The 19184-nt window shown below is 41.0% G+C and overlaps 1 protein-coding gene across 1 annotated transcript in view; it reads right to left on the minus strand.

Moving 5' to 3' along the window:
• Positions 1 to 13127: 13127 nt before the first annotated feature.
• LOC136558170 (uncharacterized) overlaps positions 13128 to 19184 on the minus strand; it is a 36484-nt gene continuing 30427 nt past the window's right edge. Inside the window, exon 2 of the mRNA XM_066552482.1 lies at positions 13128 to 15111. Within this exon, the coding sequence (XP_066408579.1) occupies positions 13658 to 15109 (1452 nt within the window). The 5' untranslated portion in view covers positions 15110 to 15111 and the 3' untranslated portion in view covers positions 13128 to 13657. The remainder of the gene's footprint in view (positions 15112 to 19184) is intronic.

Below are 19184 nucleotides of genomic sequence, written 5' to 3' on the forward strand. Positions count from 1 at the left end.
GCAACCTGAATATAAGAAGAAGCTATATTTTGACAAGGTTTATACACCTGGCTAAAAAGTATCCCAGTGTCTTCCTAACATACTAAACCATAATTCCTGCAGAGAATATGTGCTATAATAAAATAAATGAAATGAAGTTTAAAAAGCTGAGAATTCCTCATTTTGGTGGAATAAGTGTATATTTTGAATCACCTTGGGAAATATGGGATTGTGATATCATTTGCATAATGGTTGATGGATGTTAGTGTCTGTTCTGAGACAACTACATTCAAGGATTCCTTTCATTGAAGCAAAACCAGGCCTTTGCATAACCATTAAAAAATTATGTTAATTTTTTTATGTTAATTTTTTTCTTCTTTGTAATGACTCCAGACTAATTTATAATTTTATTTTAACCTTGGATTGTAATGTTGAAAATAAAGTTTATTCTTTTCAAAGTTTACTAGCTATGGCAAAGAAAGAGTACAGATTTCTTTCTCATGTCTGAAGCTAAATTATTCCCAAGTAGCGATACAGTGGTTTTAGTCCAGATAACCATAATAAGGACTGCAAATTGATTTTAATAATATGAGGCTATTAATACTCACTATTAATGAGTTGTGATGCTTTGAACCCTCCAAAGCAGTTGTTCTCTAAAGAAAGAAAATATTTAATAATAAATTAATAAATTTATTGAAAGTGAATCTAATCAACTGAGAAAGGATACATTAGTAAAAAACCCAAAACAAACTAAACAAAAAAGCCCCAACAGATTACAAAACTGAATAAAAACTTGAAGCAGTTTAAACTATTCATCAAGACCAGAGAAAATTAAGTTATAGAACAAAACAGAGTACTTATTGTTATTGAAAAAGCTGAGAAAGCAAAACTATTACAACACGCATAATAAGCAAGATTAACAAAAAAAGAGAAAAATATGAAATTAAAACAATATGTAATGTACCTTAAAATCCTATACATTTATTCTTTAAAGCCGTATGGTTAATAATAAAAATTGCTGCTATTGTATTTCTTATACATGTTGGCTTAGCAGCAAACTCACTCAGGACTTGAGGGGCTTGGCATGGTTCTAGATGTGCTGCTTTGAGAGAAAAGTACCCATTTTTCATGAAGGATAATCTCTGTCGATGAAATTAATAGAGTAAACTGTATTACAGGGTATTGAATTGAGCTTTTGAGCAAGTGGTAACCTAACTTAAAGGTGGCTCAATGAGAAATAATTTTTAAAATTACATCTGAAATGGAATTTGTTATAGTCTATGGGGTGATTTGACTGAAATGGAGTCATTAATACAACCCACCACATAACCTAAGCAATGAATTTCTTCATGTACCTTAGTCTCTAAAGAGAAACAATTCAAGGAAGATGTCTTATCTACCTAAAGTTTCCCTAGTAACAGCAATCTCTTTGCATGCAAGCACTACTATTTGCCATAGAATTGCTTAGGAAGCTCCAGTTGAAGATATTAATAAATCACAGGGTCATTTCAGAAAGACAATTCAGTTTTTGTTTCATTTTAATTAGCTGGAAAAAAAAAGACATCCTCTTGGGAAAATCAGAGTAAATGGAAAGGGTTGGTCAAGATTATTAGTTTTTAGAGCAACAGAAAGGTGAAGCAAAATGAGAAACCTTGTCAGATAGCTAGGAAATATGTTTTGACCATCAAAATTAGCTGCTAAGACAAAAAATTAAGCATTGCTGTCTTTAAAATATGGAAGGTTCTGCAGTCTCTGCAAGGACATGTCATTGAAGAAACAGGCTAAAATCTCCTAAATAACTTCTGTGAAATCAGGGAACTGTTTTCTATGAGCTTCAAAGAAAGCCATAAGTCATCATCTTCTACTCAGAAGTGCAAAAATACATTAGCAATGTATTAGAGCAGTACAAGTTTTGAACTGTATTTCTGCCTTTGGTGGAGTATATTTAGAAGATTCCAAAATGAAACATCAAGCAGAGAGAATGTAATTGTTATAGTTAAGTGACAGCTCCAACTCCTTTCCATTCAAATTTTCGGTTAATTCACAACTCAGTAGCATGAGCACTCAGCTTTTTTCCCGGACTTTTTAGGAATTGGGTTTTATGTCACTACCTCCATAAAGCCTGTACCGTATCAGCCCTCTATTAAAGTACAATAGGGTGCTGTGCTTTTCAGAAATTTCAGTTCATCTGCTGAGACTTGAAATGGCAGGTTAATAAAAAATCCCCATGGCAATTTCATCAAGATTCCCTGTAGACAAATTCCAGCTGGACATTTGCATTCAGGTGATATAAGACGCCAATAAAGTTCAGTCAGACATGTAACTTATTTTCAGTTTGGATCTATAAGTGAGCCACTTTTTGATTTCTAAATTTCTAGGGATAACTGGAATACTCAGAATACAGTACAGAGATGATCAGAGTTGGGGTTGTTCAGCCTGGATAAGAGGAGGCTCCAGAGACACCTTTTAGCAGCCTTTCAGTACTGAAAGGGGGGTGCAAGAGAGCTGGAGAGGGACTTTTTTCAAAGACGTGGAGTGATAAGACAAGGACTAGTGGTCTTAAACTGAAAAAGGGTGGGTTTACATTTGATTTTAGGAAAAAATTCTCAGTGGTGAGTGGGGTGAAGCACTGGAACAGGTTACCCAGAGAAGTGGTGAATGCCCCATTTGTAGTCGTGTTCACAGCCATGTTGGATGGGGCTTTGGGTAACCTACTGTGGAGGAAGGTGGCCCTGCCCAAGGCAGGGGGGGCTGGACCAAGATGGTATTTGAGCCTCTTTCCAACAGAAACCATTCTATGATTCCATAATGATCATGGTAGAAAGGTTTTGCAATCAGTCTGTAAAGACAGGCAAGTGTTTTGGAGTTTGAGGTGTCTGTGTAGAAATATCAGTCTACTACCCTGAAGTGTTAAATGAAATTCAAGTACATGTCATTCAAATTTATCTATTTGAGATCTCTCATATTATAAAGATGCAGATAACAAATGGATTAACTATTTTTTTGCTAACTGGGAAGTCTAATTTTTTCTGACATCCTATTTGAATCTCACGTTTTCTGCAACTAAAAGTTATAAGAATCCTATAAGAAAGACTTCACACAGAATATATAGTCCTTAAAAAGCATGTTTGGCCACAGGACTCGAACCTGAAATGCAAATGTGCAGCAAATCATACATAGGTATGAATGTGTTCAAAGCAGTGTAACTTCAGTTTGGAGAACTGTGTCTGATTTAGTCCAGCAGAAGAACATCGTGGAAAAAATGTTTTTTCCATTTCCATTTCCAATGTCTACCTAGACACAAGATAAAGCAGGAATTCTGCATAACCTCATTCATCCCAAAGCTGGTTAATGCAACCTACAGAGTAGGAAAGGCTAAGCACGGACCTCTCTCTTCACAAGGTTTTGCCCCACTGAAATCCAAATCATCCCACCCACTACACCAGGCCCGGCAAGAGTAATACCTCTATCACTTTCTGCTGGCTTCAAGAAAAGCATGCTTTCATATGTCTATTTTATCTCATTTATAATTTGCATTTCCCTTTGTCAAAGTGAGCGGATTAAGTCCCACATGTGCTAATTTTAATATCTTTGTTCTTTTCTTCTTTGTGTAAGCAATGAAGAGCTCCTCTGGGCATTAGAGTTGAAAATCAATTCCTCTGAAATAATTTTAATTTCTATGCATTTATAATGAAATAAATGAAACAGAATTTCTCTCATTTGTCTCATACACTCAATAATCAGAAGATCATGAAAGTGCATTTATGAGATTTTTCCAAATCGAATCCCAATAAAAAAAAGTCATATCTAGGTATAACTGACCTGCATATTTTCCAAACTCAACCATGGAGATAGAAGGTTATTCTACTGGCTAATATCTAAAACAAGTGTAGTAATATCCAAATGTATTTCTCCAGTCTTTATTCATAATGTCACAATTTTTTCCGTTATGTTAATTTTTAAAACATCAGTAATTGCAAACCATTTATCTCATATTATGCCTTTCAGTACAGTGGACAGTCATTTCAGTTCCTAAAGAGATCCTGATTCCACAGGGAAATATTAGAGATAATTAAGAAGACTTCTACATATAACTGATAGAGAAGAAATCTATCTTCTGAAAGGTGAAGCACAATGAAAAACCAGGTGACAGCTTACTTAATATTTACAGTTGAGTATGACATCAGACAGAAGGGTAGCACTGATTGATTTTAATGGCAAGCAGCTGAGCATGCTTATTGATTTAAGAGATCGCTTACTTCACGAATGGCAAAGACCATTAATACACTAAAATCATAACAGTGATGATATGAAGAATAAAAAGTGACCTTGCATTTAAACCCTCTCCTTCCAGGTAAACTGCAGGGCTCACTGGATGGGAATGTACTCTCAAGTAAAACTTTTTAAACATCATTATTATTTCTTTTTATTTATTACAAGGCAAAATCTCAAGAGTCATCAAAAATATAGGAGTCTTGATTAAGATCTCATAAATTATTTTTTTAAATAAGAGTTTAAGAGGTAAGTAAGAAAAAAATATTTAAGATTTTTTATTGACTTTTACATTTTAGGTTTAATGACATTAATTATAAAATGGAAATCATAATGAAATTAATTTTCACCAAGAGTTACTGAAGTCTTTCTAATATGGTCCTAGAAATTCTTCCCTTTCACTTTTGACTAGCAGATTTTTAAAAAAAATAGAAAGCTGATAAAAGGAAAGCAGGTAGGAAAAATGCAGCAAAGAAAGGTAAGTAAATGAAGATTAATAGAAACAGAGATGAAATGAATAGTGCCCTTTTTTGATTCCTGACCTTCCTTCTTATCAGTGCTATTTAGGTCACTTTCTTGTTAACTCAAAGTATACTGAAAATCTTCTGGAATTTGTATTTCTTTATAAGGGGCCACAAATATTTTGTCATTGATTTAATTTCATTATATTTTCCACATTACAAAAGGTTACATGTAAAAACCTTAAAATAATATTTTCTGCATATTTTCAAGTATTCTGTGTACAATATTTTTGAGTTCTCAATAATTTGTGTTTGTGTAGGGCTAACCAAAATTCTGTCCCTTACTAGTACCAGCAAGACACACCAAAGAATTAAGTCCACACATCCATAAAGTCAGAATAAGTATATGCAGTTTTCTTCACTAAGTCATATGTAAGACTATTTGAGAATACATGAATGTGACAGCTTTTCACTCAGGAGAACTCAGTCAATCCTGAATTTTTAAACTAGCTCTTGTACTATAAAATGAATAACATATTTCATGCACTGCATGAAGCAAAAAATGACCATCAATTTGAGAACCAGTATTCTTTGACAGAATCTCTGACCACAAAACCAATATACTTCTCTATCAGCTGAAGAAGACAAATTCACCCTTTGCAGTTAAACAAGTTTTTGTTATCTATTGAATTTTCTGTAAATGGAAATAGAAATGTCTCCAAGTTTTATCAGCTGTAGTAAGGCTTATAGAATAAAACATCATGACTTAAGAAAATAGAGTTTCAGAGTTAGAAATGTTCATTAATAACAACAATATCTCCAGGAAAGCATCACACAATTTAGGGAGTGACTAAACTACAACTTTATATTGAGATGGGAAATATTCTCAGTCTGCCACTAGCTCCTATAGAGTGAGGCAGAAGTTGCTCTACCATCATATCCAGGAGCCCCACAGACCAATACTAAGATGTTTTATACAGTTGGCATCTCAAGCAACACTGAACCTGTTTTGTAAGGGCGTGAGCAGAATCTTTGCTTCCGCTCAGTGAATCACTTGTTGTGGGCCAGGAGCACACAACAAGTGAGCAGAAGAGCAGAAGAACGTGATGTAGGATGTCTGTTAGAGTCAGCACTGCCAGCACGCCTGGCAGGCAGCATGTTGCAGCCAGCTGAGGAAAGCTTCAATTAATCTATCAAATAAGAAGCAGATATATGATAACAGCTGTCAAAGTTGCAATTTAAGGTACAGAGAACTGTATCTTCTATTGTAATTATAGACATAATAAACATAGAACCACTGGCTCCAGTGGAGTTATAGCAATTTGAAGTATCAAAGTATATGATCCACAATTACTGTATCATGTCAACACATTGATACGTATATTAGCATAGCTACACATAAATACAAATTTTATGTATCAGACTGCTCAAGAGAGGGATGGTTAATTCAGAAATTTCAGCTTCCTTAACCCATCAGGCCATAATATCAAACTGAATAGCACCTTTTATCAATAATTACAAAAATACATATTGTTGTCCGCATGTATGTGCATTTGTGTGTTTCCTCCAGCAAGTTTAATGAAGCCAAAGCATTTAAATCAGCACACAGCATCCTGCAGTTAGGAGAGGTCAGATCCCCTGAATTTTACAAGAAGGCAGCATGTGTGCTGCTACCTCTTGTCCTCTGTGACAAGTTCAAGTTCTAGCGGGATCTGAAAACCCTGAACCAATATTGCTCACAGAGATATTTTGGTAATTGCAGGAAGTTCTGGCTGTTGCCCTCTATGACACATGTTTGAAGAAGCCATGTGTTGCTCACAGACAGTTAATGTTCAGGTGTCAGGAAATACCCATTCTGGGAGCAGCCTCTAAATGTAGAATCACCTTTTCCAGAAAAAGTTAGATATTTAGAAATGTTTTGTGTAAGGCCAAAAGCATAAGATCAGAAAGGCATGGACTCTAGGGAAATAAAAAATAAGCAAGATAGTAACAAAGAAGACAGTAATTTCACCTACATTAAAGAGAAAACTTGAAAATCATGGTGCTTTATAGTCTTCCCAGTGGCCATGAATATGTTAGAAAATACAGCTGGAAAAAGCATTTTCTCTTCCACTCAATAGGTTTTTATGGCAAGAGAAATAAGATAGGAATACCTTTAATCACAACAAAGAAGGAAAAACAATGACCTTAGTAAGAAACAAAGGGCCAGATTCTGGTCTGGTATAAATCAGATGTTAGATGCCTGCCCTGGGGCATCCTGTGTCATGTGAGAGAGCTTGATCAGCACCCAGCTCTCTCCCTGTGTTTGCATGTAACCCCGACTGTAGCTCTGTGGAGTATTTTATTGCAGATTTCAAGCCTTTGGATACCGGCAAAATGCTATGTAGAAGCAAATCTGATTTCATAAGGTTTTGTATGATAAAAACAGACTGTATTCTATAATGTAGCTGACCAAAACAATACCTGTTTTCTACCTACTACCAATGTGACTATCACTCCCTGCCAATGCAGCATTATGCAAAGTAAACGCCAAAAAAATCTGTGGGGATAGAAGTCCTATGCCAGAAACCTTCTTTTTTTGATTTATTTGATTTGACCTTCACAAAAACGGCAAGCAAGAAAACTACTTTTTTACATCAAGTCATTGTGGACTGATTGCAGTAGTCCGAAAGAAACAATAATTGATTTCAATAATTAATTCCTTCTGACTAAAGCAATGTTGCTGTTTATGCACTCTTCTAAGGCCAAGTAAAAAAGAACTTTTAGCCAGGAGTGCATAAGCAGTAATGTTACTTTAGGGAGCAGAAATCCCCTAACATACTGTTGATTTGGGAAAGGCTTTTTTTTAACCCCAGGCTATAAAAATTTTTTTATATTCTCTCATGTTGCCTCAGGATGACCCTGAGATGCTCTCAGATTTATAAAACACAGGAAACAAAGTGGTATGCTATTTTGACAGCAGAAAAAGAGACACAAAATTTAAAAATATAGTTTCCAGCAAGTTGAAAAGATTGAAATATACTTCGAAAAATATGTGGAAGTACTGTAAAATTCAAGTGAGAGCAGAAATTAAAACATTCAGTGAGGAATTTAATTTGAGGTTTTTTTTTTCATGAGACCACAATTGTTTTTTTATGTATTGCTATCTAAGCAGATAAAGTACAGAATGAAAAGCAACTTCCTGTTATAAATGTTATAACTTTTTTCCTCAATTTTCATGATACTCACACGGACACTCATGATGCATGGTTTACCAGGAGTCTACCAAGTAAAATTCTTGCAAGGATTACTTTTTTAAAGAATATCTTGTTTATAACATAAACTATGCCAAATTCATATGAGGGGCCTGACAATTTCATACTAAAATGATTTTGCTCATCTTTCTTGTATCTTGACTGTATCATAGTCTGGGTTTCTTTACTTATCTGAAATTTATTGCCTAAATCTGCTGTAATATCAAAGTTTTATTATTGGTGTTACTCCTATAAAAATGACATAACATAATATAAAGCAGTACCTTATTATTCACACAGATTCCGCTTTAACTCCGTGCAGGTAAAGAACTTGACCTGGTGTGACTCCACTGGTCCCTTGGTAATCAGATCCCTGCTATATAGATCAGATTTTAAGGAAAACTAGACCAGATGTTTTTTACTATTAGATAGACTAGCCCAAAACTAAAATTAGGAAAACAGACTGGAGCTGATTTACTATCAGTATGTGATCTGCTGCTGCAGAGGGAGCAAGAGATAGTAGAGCAGAGGCAAATGGCAATTTATTAATGCAGGCATGGGAGTCTCATACCCTCACCCCTGACTGCTCTAAAAATGCTGAACAGAAGGCCCCAGTCTGGTGATGAAAGCTGGTTTTTGACAGGAAAGCTCAGTAAAAACAACACAAAATCATTTCAAAAATGGTGCATGAGAAAGTTCTGGTGGAAATACTTACCACTACAAAATTTTTTGTCTACAGATATATAAATTATATGTCAAACTTTGTAAATTATAAAAACTATATAAATTATATATCAGACTTTGTCTTGAGTGTTCCCTTGGAAAGATTAATATACCTGAAGCATTGTGATGAGCCACCAGAAAACAACATCCATGTGTTTCTGTTTTTGAGTAATAAGACCCTTCTTGCTATGCAAACTGGCCTTGTTAAAAACTTTGGATTAAAAAAAGATTTTCCATAGAGCATTCCCATTTGGCATAACTAAATTGCAGCATGAAAAGTTCATGCTCTGAGGCAGACCATTGTAAAATTTCAGGAATATAAGAGATTTTGTCACAACCTGCACATTAAAAAGTCCTTACATTCATATAGCAACAGAAACAAGATATTCTCATGATGTGTTCATAAACTTATCTGTGAGAAGGGCAAAGATGATCATTAGAGCTTTTCAAAGCTTTTCAGTCAAATATTTTATTCACCAAAAATGTAAACTTAGGTAAACTCACAGTTTGTGGAATCAATTGCACATGCTGGAAACTGTATGCCTATGGAAAATTGTGTATTGTGAGACTGCTTTCAAAAATTTGGAATTTAAAGAAAAATACACAAAATTAAAAGAAGCTGTTGTTGATTTTAAACTAAATTAATCTGGAGAATTCCTATTCATCAGAAAAATGACAGAGAAGTTAATGGTTGTAAAAGCTTATTTTATTTTTTCACTTCAATGACTGATGTAAAAAGAAAACCAACCATGTGCTCTATTAATATCTCTGTTTTGTGCTTGACTGAAGTGAAGCCTTACATATGGTTTTATGACATGATCAGTCAGGAGCAAAGTGATGGGTGAAATTAAGTTTTCTTTTAGTAATCTGCCGGTTGGTTTCCTGGTTGGTTTCCTATTGACTCAGAAAGCACTTTGTCCTTCACAGTAACAAGTATTCAATCCTGAATATTTAGCTTTTTTTCCCTCTCCCTTAGGGCACACCAATATCAAAGTAATTTTCTGTCAGTGTCAGGTGACTGCAGAATCATGTCGTTGATTATAGCAGTGGCATGAACTGTCCACATACCATCTCGGGAACATCACTGCTTTATTAATCATTTCTCCATCATGGAGGTATCACAGAGCCATTTAACCAGGGAGTCTTATTTCTCAGGAATCTGTTAAAGAGCTGATCACAATAAGAGCTGCAAGATAGAAGCAGTGTATAGAGCAAGTACTGCAAGGTAACTTCAAAACATACTCTTAAGGACTCTGCAGCTCTTGTTTAAAATCTGTCCTAGAGCAGATGGGGAATACTCTCTCAGGAGTACATGTTGACTTCTGAAAGTATGACAGGCATTCCCAAGTGCTACTTCTTCTGGAACTCTGTCTTAGAGCAAGAAAACCCCTAAAGTAAATGGACTCTGTTGCTCTCCAGTTATGTCTCCACTTCGTGGTCATCTGCCTACACACATCTGCATATTTGAATAGGCTCAACACATCTGGGCATGTCTGTGCTCTGCCCTGTGCACTTGCACACAGCCCTGCTGGTCCATCTGAAATGGGGGATGTCCAAAGAGATGTATCAGTCACCATGTCAGCCCTGGCAAGCCATCAGTTTCAAGCCACTTTTGCAAACAATCTTTTTATTTCTTTTATGTGATATAAAGTATCAACATATGTTCTGTTGCTGTTTTCTTTCACACATGCTTTCACTGGAAAGTGGAGAAGAGAAGCAGCTTTTGAGGGAATTATGGTAAGAAAGAAGCTGGTGAATCAGTTTTCTGTTTGCCTCCATCAGTATTCCTCACGTGTTCTCTGTCCCACCACACCTGCAAATGAGCAGTAATAACACTGCAACTGCCAACTTGCTAACTCTCACCTAATCCATCCCTTTGTCTCTTCATCCACAATTCATCACACCTCACCTTATTTTTTATTTCAGGTTCACTGAAAATTTTGAAGTCTGTTATATCTCTATAAGATCATGTCCAAATTTTACCCATATTTAATGTAACATTTATGACTGTACATCAATGCAATGCGGATTTTTGTTACAACAAAATATGCAGTAAGAACATTCTGCATCTGGTTAAATCTAAAGAATTCAAAGATTCATAATATTAGATTTTAGCAATATATTAACATAAAGATTAGATTTTTTTTTTTGCCATTTGCAAAACTAGGGAGATAAGTGCTTCAAAAATCCAGATTGGTACATTGGAGGCTTGAGGAGTCAGAGAAGTTACTTAAGGAGCTGTTTGTTCATTGAAAATTAACAATGACTGATGCATTTTCTTCCTCTGCAAACTGACAGTTCTGTAGCCTTGCTTTGCTCACCTTTGGAAGTTTAAACAAAGATTACACAGAGAACTAGAAAGGGGCTTTTTGCCATTATTGCTGGCTGCTGGTATTTTAAGTAAAGATTCCTACTGATATTTCCCAACTAAGAGGCTCAAATTAAAGAGATTTGCTGACTGTTAGTTCCATTTCCACATCAGAGGGAGAAGCAGTGTGACAGGCTCTGCATCACAGCAGCACAGTTTTGGCCAAGTTCCAATTGAACAGGGGCTGACTTAGATCTCAGTGGGTGGTGGCCATTACACATTTTGGGGAGGCTATTTAAAACTGGCATGTGAACTAGTTCTATCAGAGAGGAGAAAGCACAGGTAGTAAAGTCACCCTGTGACATCTGCCCTCCTGCTGTGGGTTAACACAGAGAAATGAAGCTATATGTGAGGCACAGAACCATTCACAAGAGGGAAATAAACTGAAACAAATTGGAGATAATTTGATGTATTTAAAATCGGAAAAATTACATCAAGAATTCCTATGTAGTAGGATTTGTAAAGGGCTTCTGCTGTCACTAAGCACTTGGCAAAACAATAAGATTCATGCAGATTATGCCAGAAAGATTATTGCTACCCTTTAAACTGATTGAGGATATCCAGTAAGCTTTTTGACAGGCAGTCCTGAAAATTACAATCATTTTTAGTTAAAAGGAATTCTGGAAATCAAATTTGCCCTAGTTTTCCAGTTCATTAGAAAAATAGTTTGACTCAACTGGTAGCAGGTGGAATATTTTAAAAATATAAATGTTCCTCAATGTATAATGCCTAGAATCATCATCCAATACAGACCCTCTCTGCTATTTACAACAAGCCACAGGGCCAGAAGAGTACTGCTGCTTCACTGGTGGTGGTCAAAATCAAATGGTTTTTAGTCCAGCTGCCATAGAACATTTCAAAAGACACACAACATTGCAATGAAGCTGCAGAAATGTAAAATAAGTTTTTTTCAATGTGTTTTAATGTTCACTAACCTGTACTCCACATTTTTTGAACTGACTGTGAACTTACTGTGAATGGTGGCTACACAGTAAGGAAAGTAGTATTGTAAGACAAATTACTGATTATAGCTGTTATTAACCATTTAGGGGAAATATTCTGTTGTAGTTTTACATTTTTGAACTAACAACAGAAACATCATTTTCTTATCAGTACATTATTACTTATAAATTATGCAAAAATTTGTCACAAAAGTCTGTGCTAAAATGAAACCAAATGTATTGTTTTACCTTAAAGGAAACCAAACTACAGTACTGTAGGTGACAACTGCAACATTTACTGTTAACAAGTATTACTGCAAAGCACTTGGAGATGAGGAAAGCAACTGTGGGGCAAAACAACTTAATAATAGATTATTGGTAGAAATTCCAGTGAAAGAATGAAAAAATATAGGATATTACCAAAAAATCAACAAAAAATTTCAATAATATATAGTTTCTTCAAAAGAAGAACTTATCAGAAAGGCACATTTTTAAGTGGAAAAGGCATATTTTTTCTATGAAAATAGCAGGTACCAGGTGAGGCTATTGATAGTACTACTAATAAAAATGAAACTAAATAGGAGTTTGTCTAACTAGCAAATGAACTAACAGATACCATAACATTACTCAAATAACTGATAGCTAATTTGAAAGTAAAGATATCATAAAGAGCTGAATGCAAGTGGAAGTATGTTAGTATAAATATAGATGTGCATTTTTCTGCTGAAAATATAAGCAAATGGTGTAAAAATTTAATGACTATCAATAAATATTTAAACACATGGCCAGTTATGACAGAGTCCAGATTTAACTGCAGTCAACAGCACAATGCAAACTTGTGGTGTGCAGAGTCATCAGCTACCCCTAACAGGACAGATTACTGCTTAAGTAGGCAATAGGAGATAAACATCTCTTGGCCAGGTGTGCTGCGGTGCTGAGATGGTGAGATTGCCCGGCTCACGTTCAGCCCCGATCAGCAATGGAGGGGCGCTTGAGGAGCCCGAAGCTCCTATCGCGCCTATGGGTCCTGAAGAGATCCACGAGACGAGAGCGAAGGAGGGCGGCAAACGCAGGGAGGCACAGGCAAGGAAAGAGGGACTCAGCCTTCGGGAAGGGTTGGCAGTTTTATTGAAGGAAGGTCGGTCGGGGAGACAAGCGGGGAGACAAGCGGGGTGAAGGAAGAAGGACTGAGCCTCGAACTGAGGGCGAACAACAGCTTATAGGGGAAGGGGGAGGGCCTGGGGGGGGCAATACGATAGCCAATGAGGGTACAAAAGAACAGATACATAGTTTGATGAACACATGAAGCTGACAAATCGGCAAAAAACTGGGGAGGGGTCCCTGCCCTTGCCCAATCACTCGACACCCTGGGGAGAAGGTCCTAGAAGGAGAGGCAGGGCTGCCGAGTGATGGACAAAGGGGCAGGGGTGGGGACAACAGGGTACATTTGATGGGCAGGGGAGGGGAAACGTGATGGACAAATAACAACTAGAACTTGGGGATTTCCAGGGAGAAGGGGGGAGCCTTTCAGGACGAGCCAAACTAAATTGAAACAACGCTACACCACGCACCACCACATCTCCCCCTTTCGCAAACAAACAAAAAAGGAAAGGGGGGGACGGGGGGACTAACTTATTATTTTGTTTAAAACAACATTAATAACTATCTGAATTAATGCTTTTAAGGTTCAAATTCGCTGTCCCCAGGGCTTCCTTCATAGGACAGTTCCTGGTCCACGGGCCCCATACTGTCTTCTTCGTCAGGGTCCTCCCAAGAGTTTTCCTCCGGTAAGTTGGGGGGTGCTCGGAGTCGGAGGACTTCCGGAGAGGAGAGGGCTCGGTTAATAAAGTTTTTCAGTACTTTCCACAGTATTGAGGCAGCGAGTAACACAAGTATAAGTGAGAAACATAAATAAACGATTGGTTTCAGGATGGCTACTGCCCAGTTTGAAAACCCCCACCCGCGGAACATGTCCCCCAGCCAGTCGGTGGTTTGCGCTTTGATATTTTCTAGATGATCTTGCATGCGCTCAATGGAGACCCTCGCGTCTTCAGCCCTGGATGAGAGGTTGAGGCAGCAGAGACCTTCAAACTCCTCGCACTTATGCTGGTGTAACAGGAGGAGGAAATCGATGGCGGCTCTGTTTTGGAGTGTGGCTTGCCTCGTGACTTTCTCATCATAAAGGAGGTCCGTTAGGGCGGCTGACGTAAGATTGGCCTGTTTTACAACCCAACACTCTAGGCGGCCCAATTCGCCTAGCGACTTCGCGATCGCTACCCAAGGAAGTAAAACTGTGAGGGCAGTCGCTTTTGTACGGTCCCAATGTTCAATCACAGAGTCGCAGCCTTCATTTAAATTCTTTAGATCTCTTTTGGTACGTTCCGAATCGAAGGTCGAATTGAGGCTTGCGCTCTTATTCTGCCAATCGACAATATGGGTCAGGTTGGGTGTAAACAGGGACAGCCGGCCTAATGCACATGGTCCTCCGATAGGATTAGATGGGATTCCTGCCCAAGCTCGGTCTCCGCAAATTAAGAACAGACCATGGGGAAGGGTCACTGCTCGGTCATTCGGGGTGGTGGCTAGAGGGATTTTTTCAACACGCTTACACCATTGGTTTGGAAGATAGGAGGCATTGGAGGGGTTCAACAGGGTCAGAGTACGTGGATATCGGAGCGAGGCGAAGGGGGGATGTTGGGAACCTGGGGCTTCTCTAAAATATAAAGGATTGCCGGGGCTGGGGATGTATCGGAAAATGAGACAAACTGGGGCAAGTGCGGAGCCGAGCAAATGGAGCTCTGGAGGGTTCACGTCAAGAGTAGGTTGTAAGCGGAGGTGGTCCCTCCAGGCGCTCCAAAAGGCAGTGGGGGATTCCGGGGTGGTTTTGAAGGAGTAAACATAATTGAAAGGGGAGGGAAGTTGGGAAGGGGGGAGCGGGATCCCCACGAGGCAAGACGCCATCGGGTCTTCTGCTGCCGCAGTGTTCAGGCAAAGGTGATCTTGCCCCAGGGCCTTCGCGAGGGTCCGCCAAACATTAGGTTTCGGCTGGGGGAGAGTCCATGCGGAGCAGCAGGTGGTGAGCGTGGCCCAAAGGAGGTAGGTGGCAACTGGGCGTGTCTGGGGCTGTGCCATACCTGAAAAACTAAAAAGGGACAGTATCAGGGAAGGAGAACGGGACTTTAAGAAATGTGAACTAAATATTCAAATGGTTCTTGCTCGTCACTGAATAAAAAACAGATAGGCGGAAGAAGGGGGTCAGGGGGCTTTCTTCGGCGCCTCCAACTGGCGACACGGACTTGTTGCTCTTTTGCCCGGTGTTTCGCTTCCCTGGGCACAAAAGGCCGAACCCACTTTGAGGGCACCCACTTGGGACCAGAAGGAGTGAGGACGCAAGCGTACCCTCTCCCCCAGGTCACCAAGTCAAAGGGCCCCTGGGTCTGCCAAGTCTCCGGGTCCTTAATGAGGACCGGAGGCTTGGCTGTAGGTTGCAGCGCGTTGTGGCTCCCGAAGTGTCTAACCATGGGCGGGTTCAGACTCTCAAAGGAACAGTTCAAAAAATTCAAAGTGAACATCGCCTTTGAGAGTCTGATGTGAGGGGGCTCTACCTTTGTGGTGGATTTCTGACGTTCTAAAATCTTCTTAAGGCTTTGGTGAGCCCTCTCCACCATGGCTTGGCCTGTCGGGGAATAGGGGATGCCTGTTCGATGTTCTATTCCCCATTGCTGCAGGAACTGGCGCAGTTCTCTGGACTTGTACGCAGGCCCATTATCAGTTTTGAGCAGCCTAGGGATGCCCAGGACAGCAAATGCCTGAAGTAGGTGTTTTTCGACATCTGCTGCCCTTTCCCCCGTGTGGGCGGAGGCGAATACTGCGCCAGAGAAAGTGTCTATCGAGACATGAACAAAGCTCAACCGGCCAAAGGAGGGAACATGAGTGACGTCTGTTTGCCACACTTCACAGCTTGAGAGTCCTCTAGGATTTGTCCCTAGGCCCAATGATGGAAGCTGGTGGGACTGGCACTGGGGACATGTCGCCACGATAGCTTTGGCTTGTTCACGCGTTAGATTGAACTGGCGAACAAGGCCAGGCGCGTTTTGGTGGAACAGCTGGTGGCTTAGTTTGGCCTGACCGAAGCGATCAGGGAGCGGGGCTACCTGAACAGGAGCGGCAAGGGCATCAGCGCGCCTGTTGCCTTCCGCAATGAACCCCGGCAAATCGGTGTGTGACCTAACGTGCATTACGTAGAAGGGCTGCTCTCGGTGGGAGACTAAATTTACAAGTTTGGAGAGTAGCTCGAAGAGGCGAACGTTCGAAACGTCCTGGAGGATTGCTCCCTCCGCTCTGGACACTACACCGGCTACATATGCCGAATCAGTTACTAAATTGAAGGGCTCAGAGAACCTCTCAAAAGCTCGGACGACTGCATCCAACTCAGCCACTTGTGGCGATCCTTCTACCACAGTGATGTCTGTCTCCCACCGCTGAGTTTGAGGATCCCGCCAAGTCATCACTGACTTGTGGGATGCTCCAGATGCGTCAGTGAAAACGGTCAGGGCATCGAGGGGTCTCTTGCTCTGTACTGACTTGATGGTGAAAACAAATTCTTGATTAAACAATTTGTGGGCCGGCCGATCTATCGTAATTTGGCCCGTGTAGCTGTCCAGAGCTAGTTGTAAAAGTTCATTCGTCTGAAGGACGTTCTCAAACATTGTTAATTTGAGGTGGCCCGTGCCAAATTTAATGGGAAGATGAATGCACGTCAAGTCCTCACCTGCCAGCTCCCTGATCCGTGATCTCGCTTTCTGGATCAGGTCAGCCACCAGCTCCAGTGGCGATGTCATTCTTTTGGACCTATGGTGGCTCAGGAATACCCACTCTATGATCAAGAGAGGGTCCTTCGCCCCGCGGTCCTTGCTCTTCCCGATGACTCCGTCCCACTGGAAGAGCATGCCGTGAAGGTGTGGCAGTTTTCCCAAAACGATGAAACGGAATGGCAGGCCCGGTTGGTACCGGTGGGCCTGCCTGGCCGAGATTAAACTCTGAATTTTCTCCAGAGCGGTTTTGGCCTCCGGGGTGAGGGTCCTGGGAGAACTCAGCTCTTCTCCTCCCTTCAACAAATTGAAGAGAGGGGCTAGGTCTTCCGTGGGAATACCTAGCCAAGGTCTCACCCAATTTAAAGAACCACACAGTTGGTGGGCATCTGCTAGGCTTTGGATATTATTTTTTATTGCCAATTTTTGCGGAACAATGGTCCGCTTGGTAATTTCAAGGCCGAGGTACCGCCAGGGTGGCATCCTTTGAATCTTTTCCTGCGCCAGCTCAAACCCTGCAGCAACCAACGCAGTGGTTGTCAGGTCAAGCGCATGGGCCAACAGGTCGTCGTCTGGCGCACAAACCAAAATGTCATCCATATAATGATGGATGACGGCTGACTCCACAGCTGCACGAACAGGGGTCAGCAGGGAAGCGACGTACCATTGGCAGATCACCGGGCTGCACTTCATGCCTTGTGGCAATACTGTCCAATGGTAGCGCTTGCCTGGGGCTTCACGGTTGATGGATGGAATCGTGAAGGCGAAGCGCGGCGCGTCATCAGGGTGTAGGGGAATTTGGAAAAAACAGTCTTTTATATCAACAATTGCCAAATTCCAATCTTTAGGGAGCATCGCAGGGGACGGCATCCCTGGTTGGAGGGGTCCCATGTCTTTGATAACTGCATTGATTTGACGGAGGTCATGCAGGAGTCGCCATTTGTCTTTGTTGGGCTTTTTGATGACAAAGATGGGAGAGTTCCAAGGCGACATGGACTCTACTAAATGCCCTTTCTGTAGTTGTTCCTGCACGAGCTCGTTGAGCGCCGCTAATTTTTGTTTGTTTAGCGGCCACTGCGCCACCTGTACTGGTTCATCCGAAAGCCAATCCAGCTTCCAGGTGGGGCGCTCAGCAGTGGTCGCTGCCCGAAAAACCTGGGGAGCCACTGGTAGGTCAATTCGGGCTCCCCACTGGGCCAAGAGATCCCTCCCCCACAGGGGTTCCGTATAATCTAAAACAAACGGACGAACAGAAGCCAATTGTCCGTCGGGCCCCGTAATTTGTACGATGCTTTTCGATTGCCTTGCCAATTGAAGCCCTCCTACACCTCTGATGTGGCCAGGGACGCTTTGCAATTCCCAACGCGACGGCCAATCCCGAGAGGGAATGACCGTGACGTCTGCCCCTGTGTCCAGCAAGCCGCGTAGAGCGACTTGCTCTCCCCCCGCCAAACTTGCTGCGGTGCTGAGATGGTGAGATTGCCCGGCTCACGTTCAGCCCCGATCAGCAATGGAGGGGCGCTTGAGGAGCCCGAAGCTCCTATCGCGCCTATGGGTCCTGAAGAGATCCACGAGACGAGAGCGAAGGAGGGCGGCAAACGCAGGGAGGCACAGGCAAGGAAAGAGGGACTCAGCCTTCGGGAAGGGTTGGCAGTTTTATTGAAGGAAGGTCGGTCGGGGAGACAAGCGGGGAGACAAGCGGGGTGAAGGAAGAAGGACTGAGCCTCGAACTGAGGGCGAACAACAGCTTATAGGGGAAGGGGGAGGGCCTGGGGGGGGCAATACGATAGCCAATGAGGGTACAAAAGAACAGATACATAGTTTGATGAACACATGAAGCTGACAAATCGGCAAAAAACTGGGGAGGGGTCCCTGCCCTTGCCCAATCACTCGACACCCTGGGGAGAAGGTCCTAGAAGGAGAGGCAGGGCTGCCGAGTGATGGACAAAGGGGCAGGGGTGGGGACAACAGGGTACATTTGATGGGCAGGGGAGGGGAAACGTGATGGACAAATAACAACTAGAACTTGGGGATTTCCAGGGAGAAGGGGGGAGCCTTTCAGGACGAGCCAAACTAAATTGAAACAACGCTACACCACGCACCACCACACAGGTGGTCTCTGTGGAACAACACAAACTATGAGGAAGAGAAGATCCTAAACACTGAATTGGGGAGTACCATTCCTAAACGACAACAGTGTTAAAATACTTTAAAACACATGATGAAAAATTGACTCAGTTTGCAGCTCAAATGCATAAAGTGTATGGTTAACTACAGCACCTTGAGCTTTTTGTGAAATCAGTGGTAGAAATTTTATCTGTAAGGCATATATATCTAGTTCCTGTTCAGCTGTTTTTCTTTCATCTAAGAGTAGGACAAACAAATTTTCTCTGGGT

The sequence above is a fragment of the Molothrus aeneus genome, chromosome 6 (genome assembly GCF_037042795.1).
Source record: "Molothrus aeneus isolate 106 chromosome 6, BPBGC_Maene_1.0, whole genome shotgun sequence".
In the NCBI taxonomy this organism is placed as follows: domain Eukaryota; kingdom Metazoa; phylum Chordata; class Aves; order Passeriformes; family Icteridae; genus Molothrus; species Molothrus aeneus.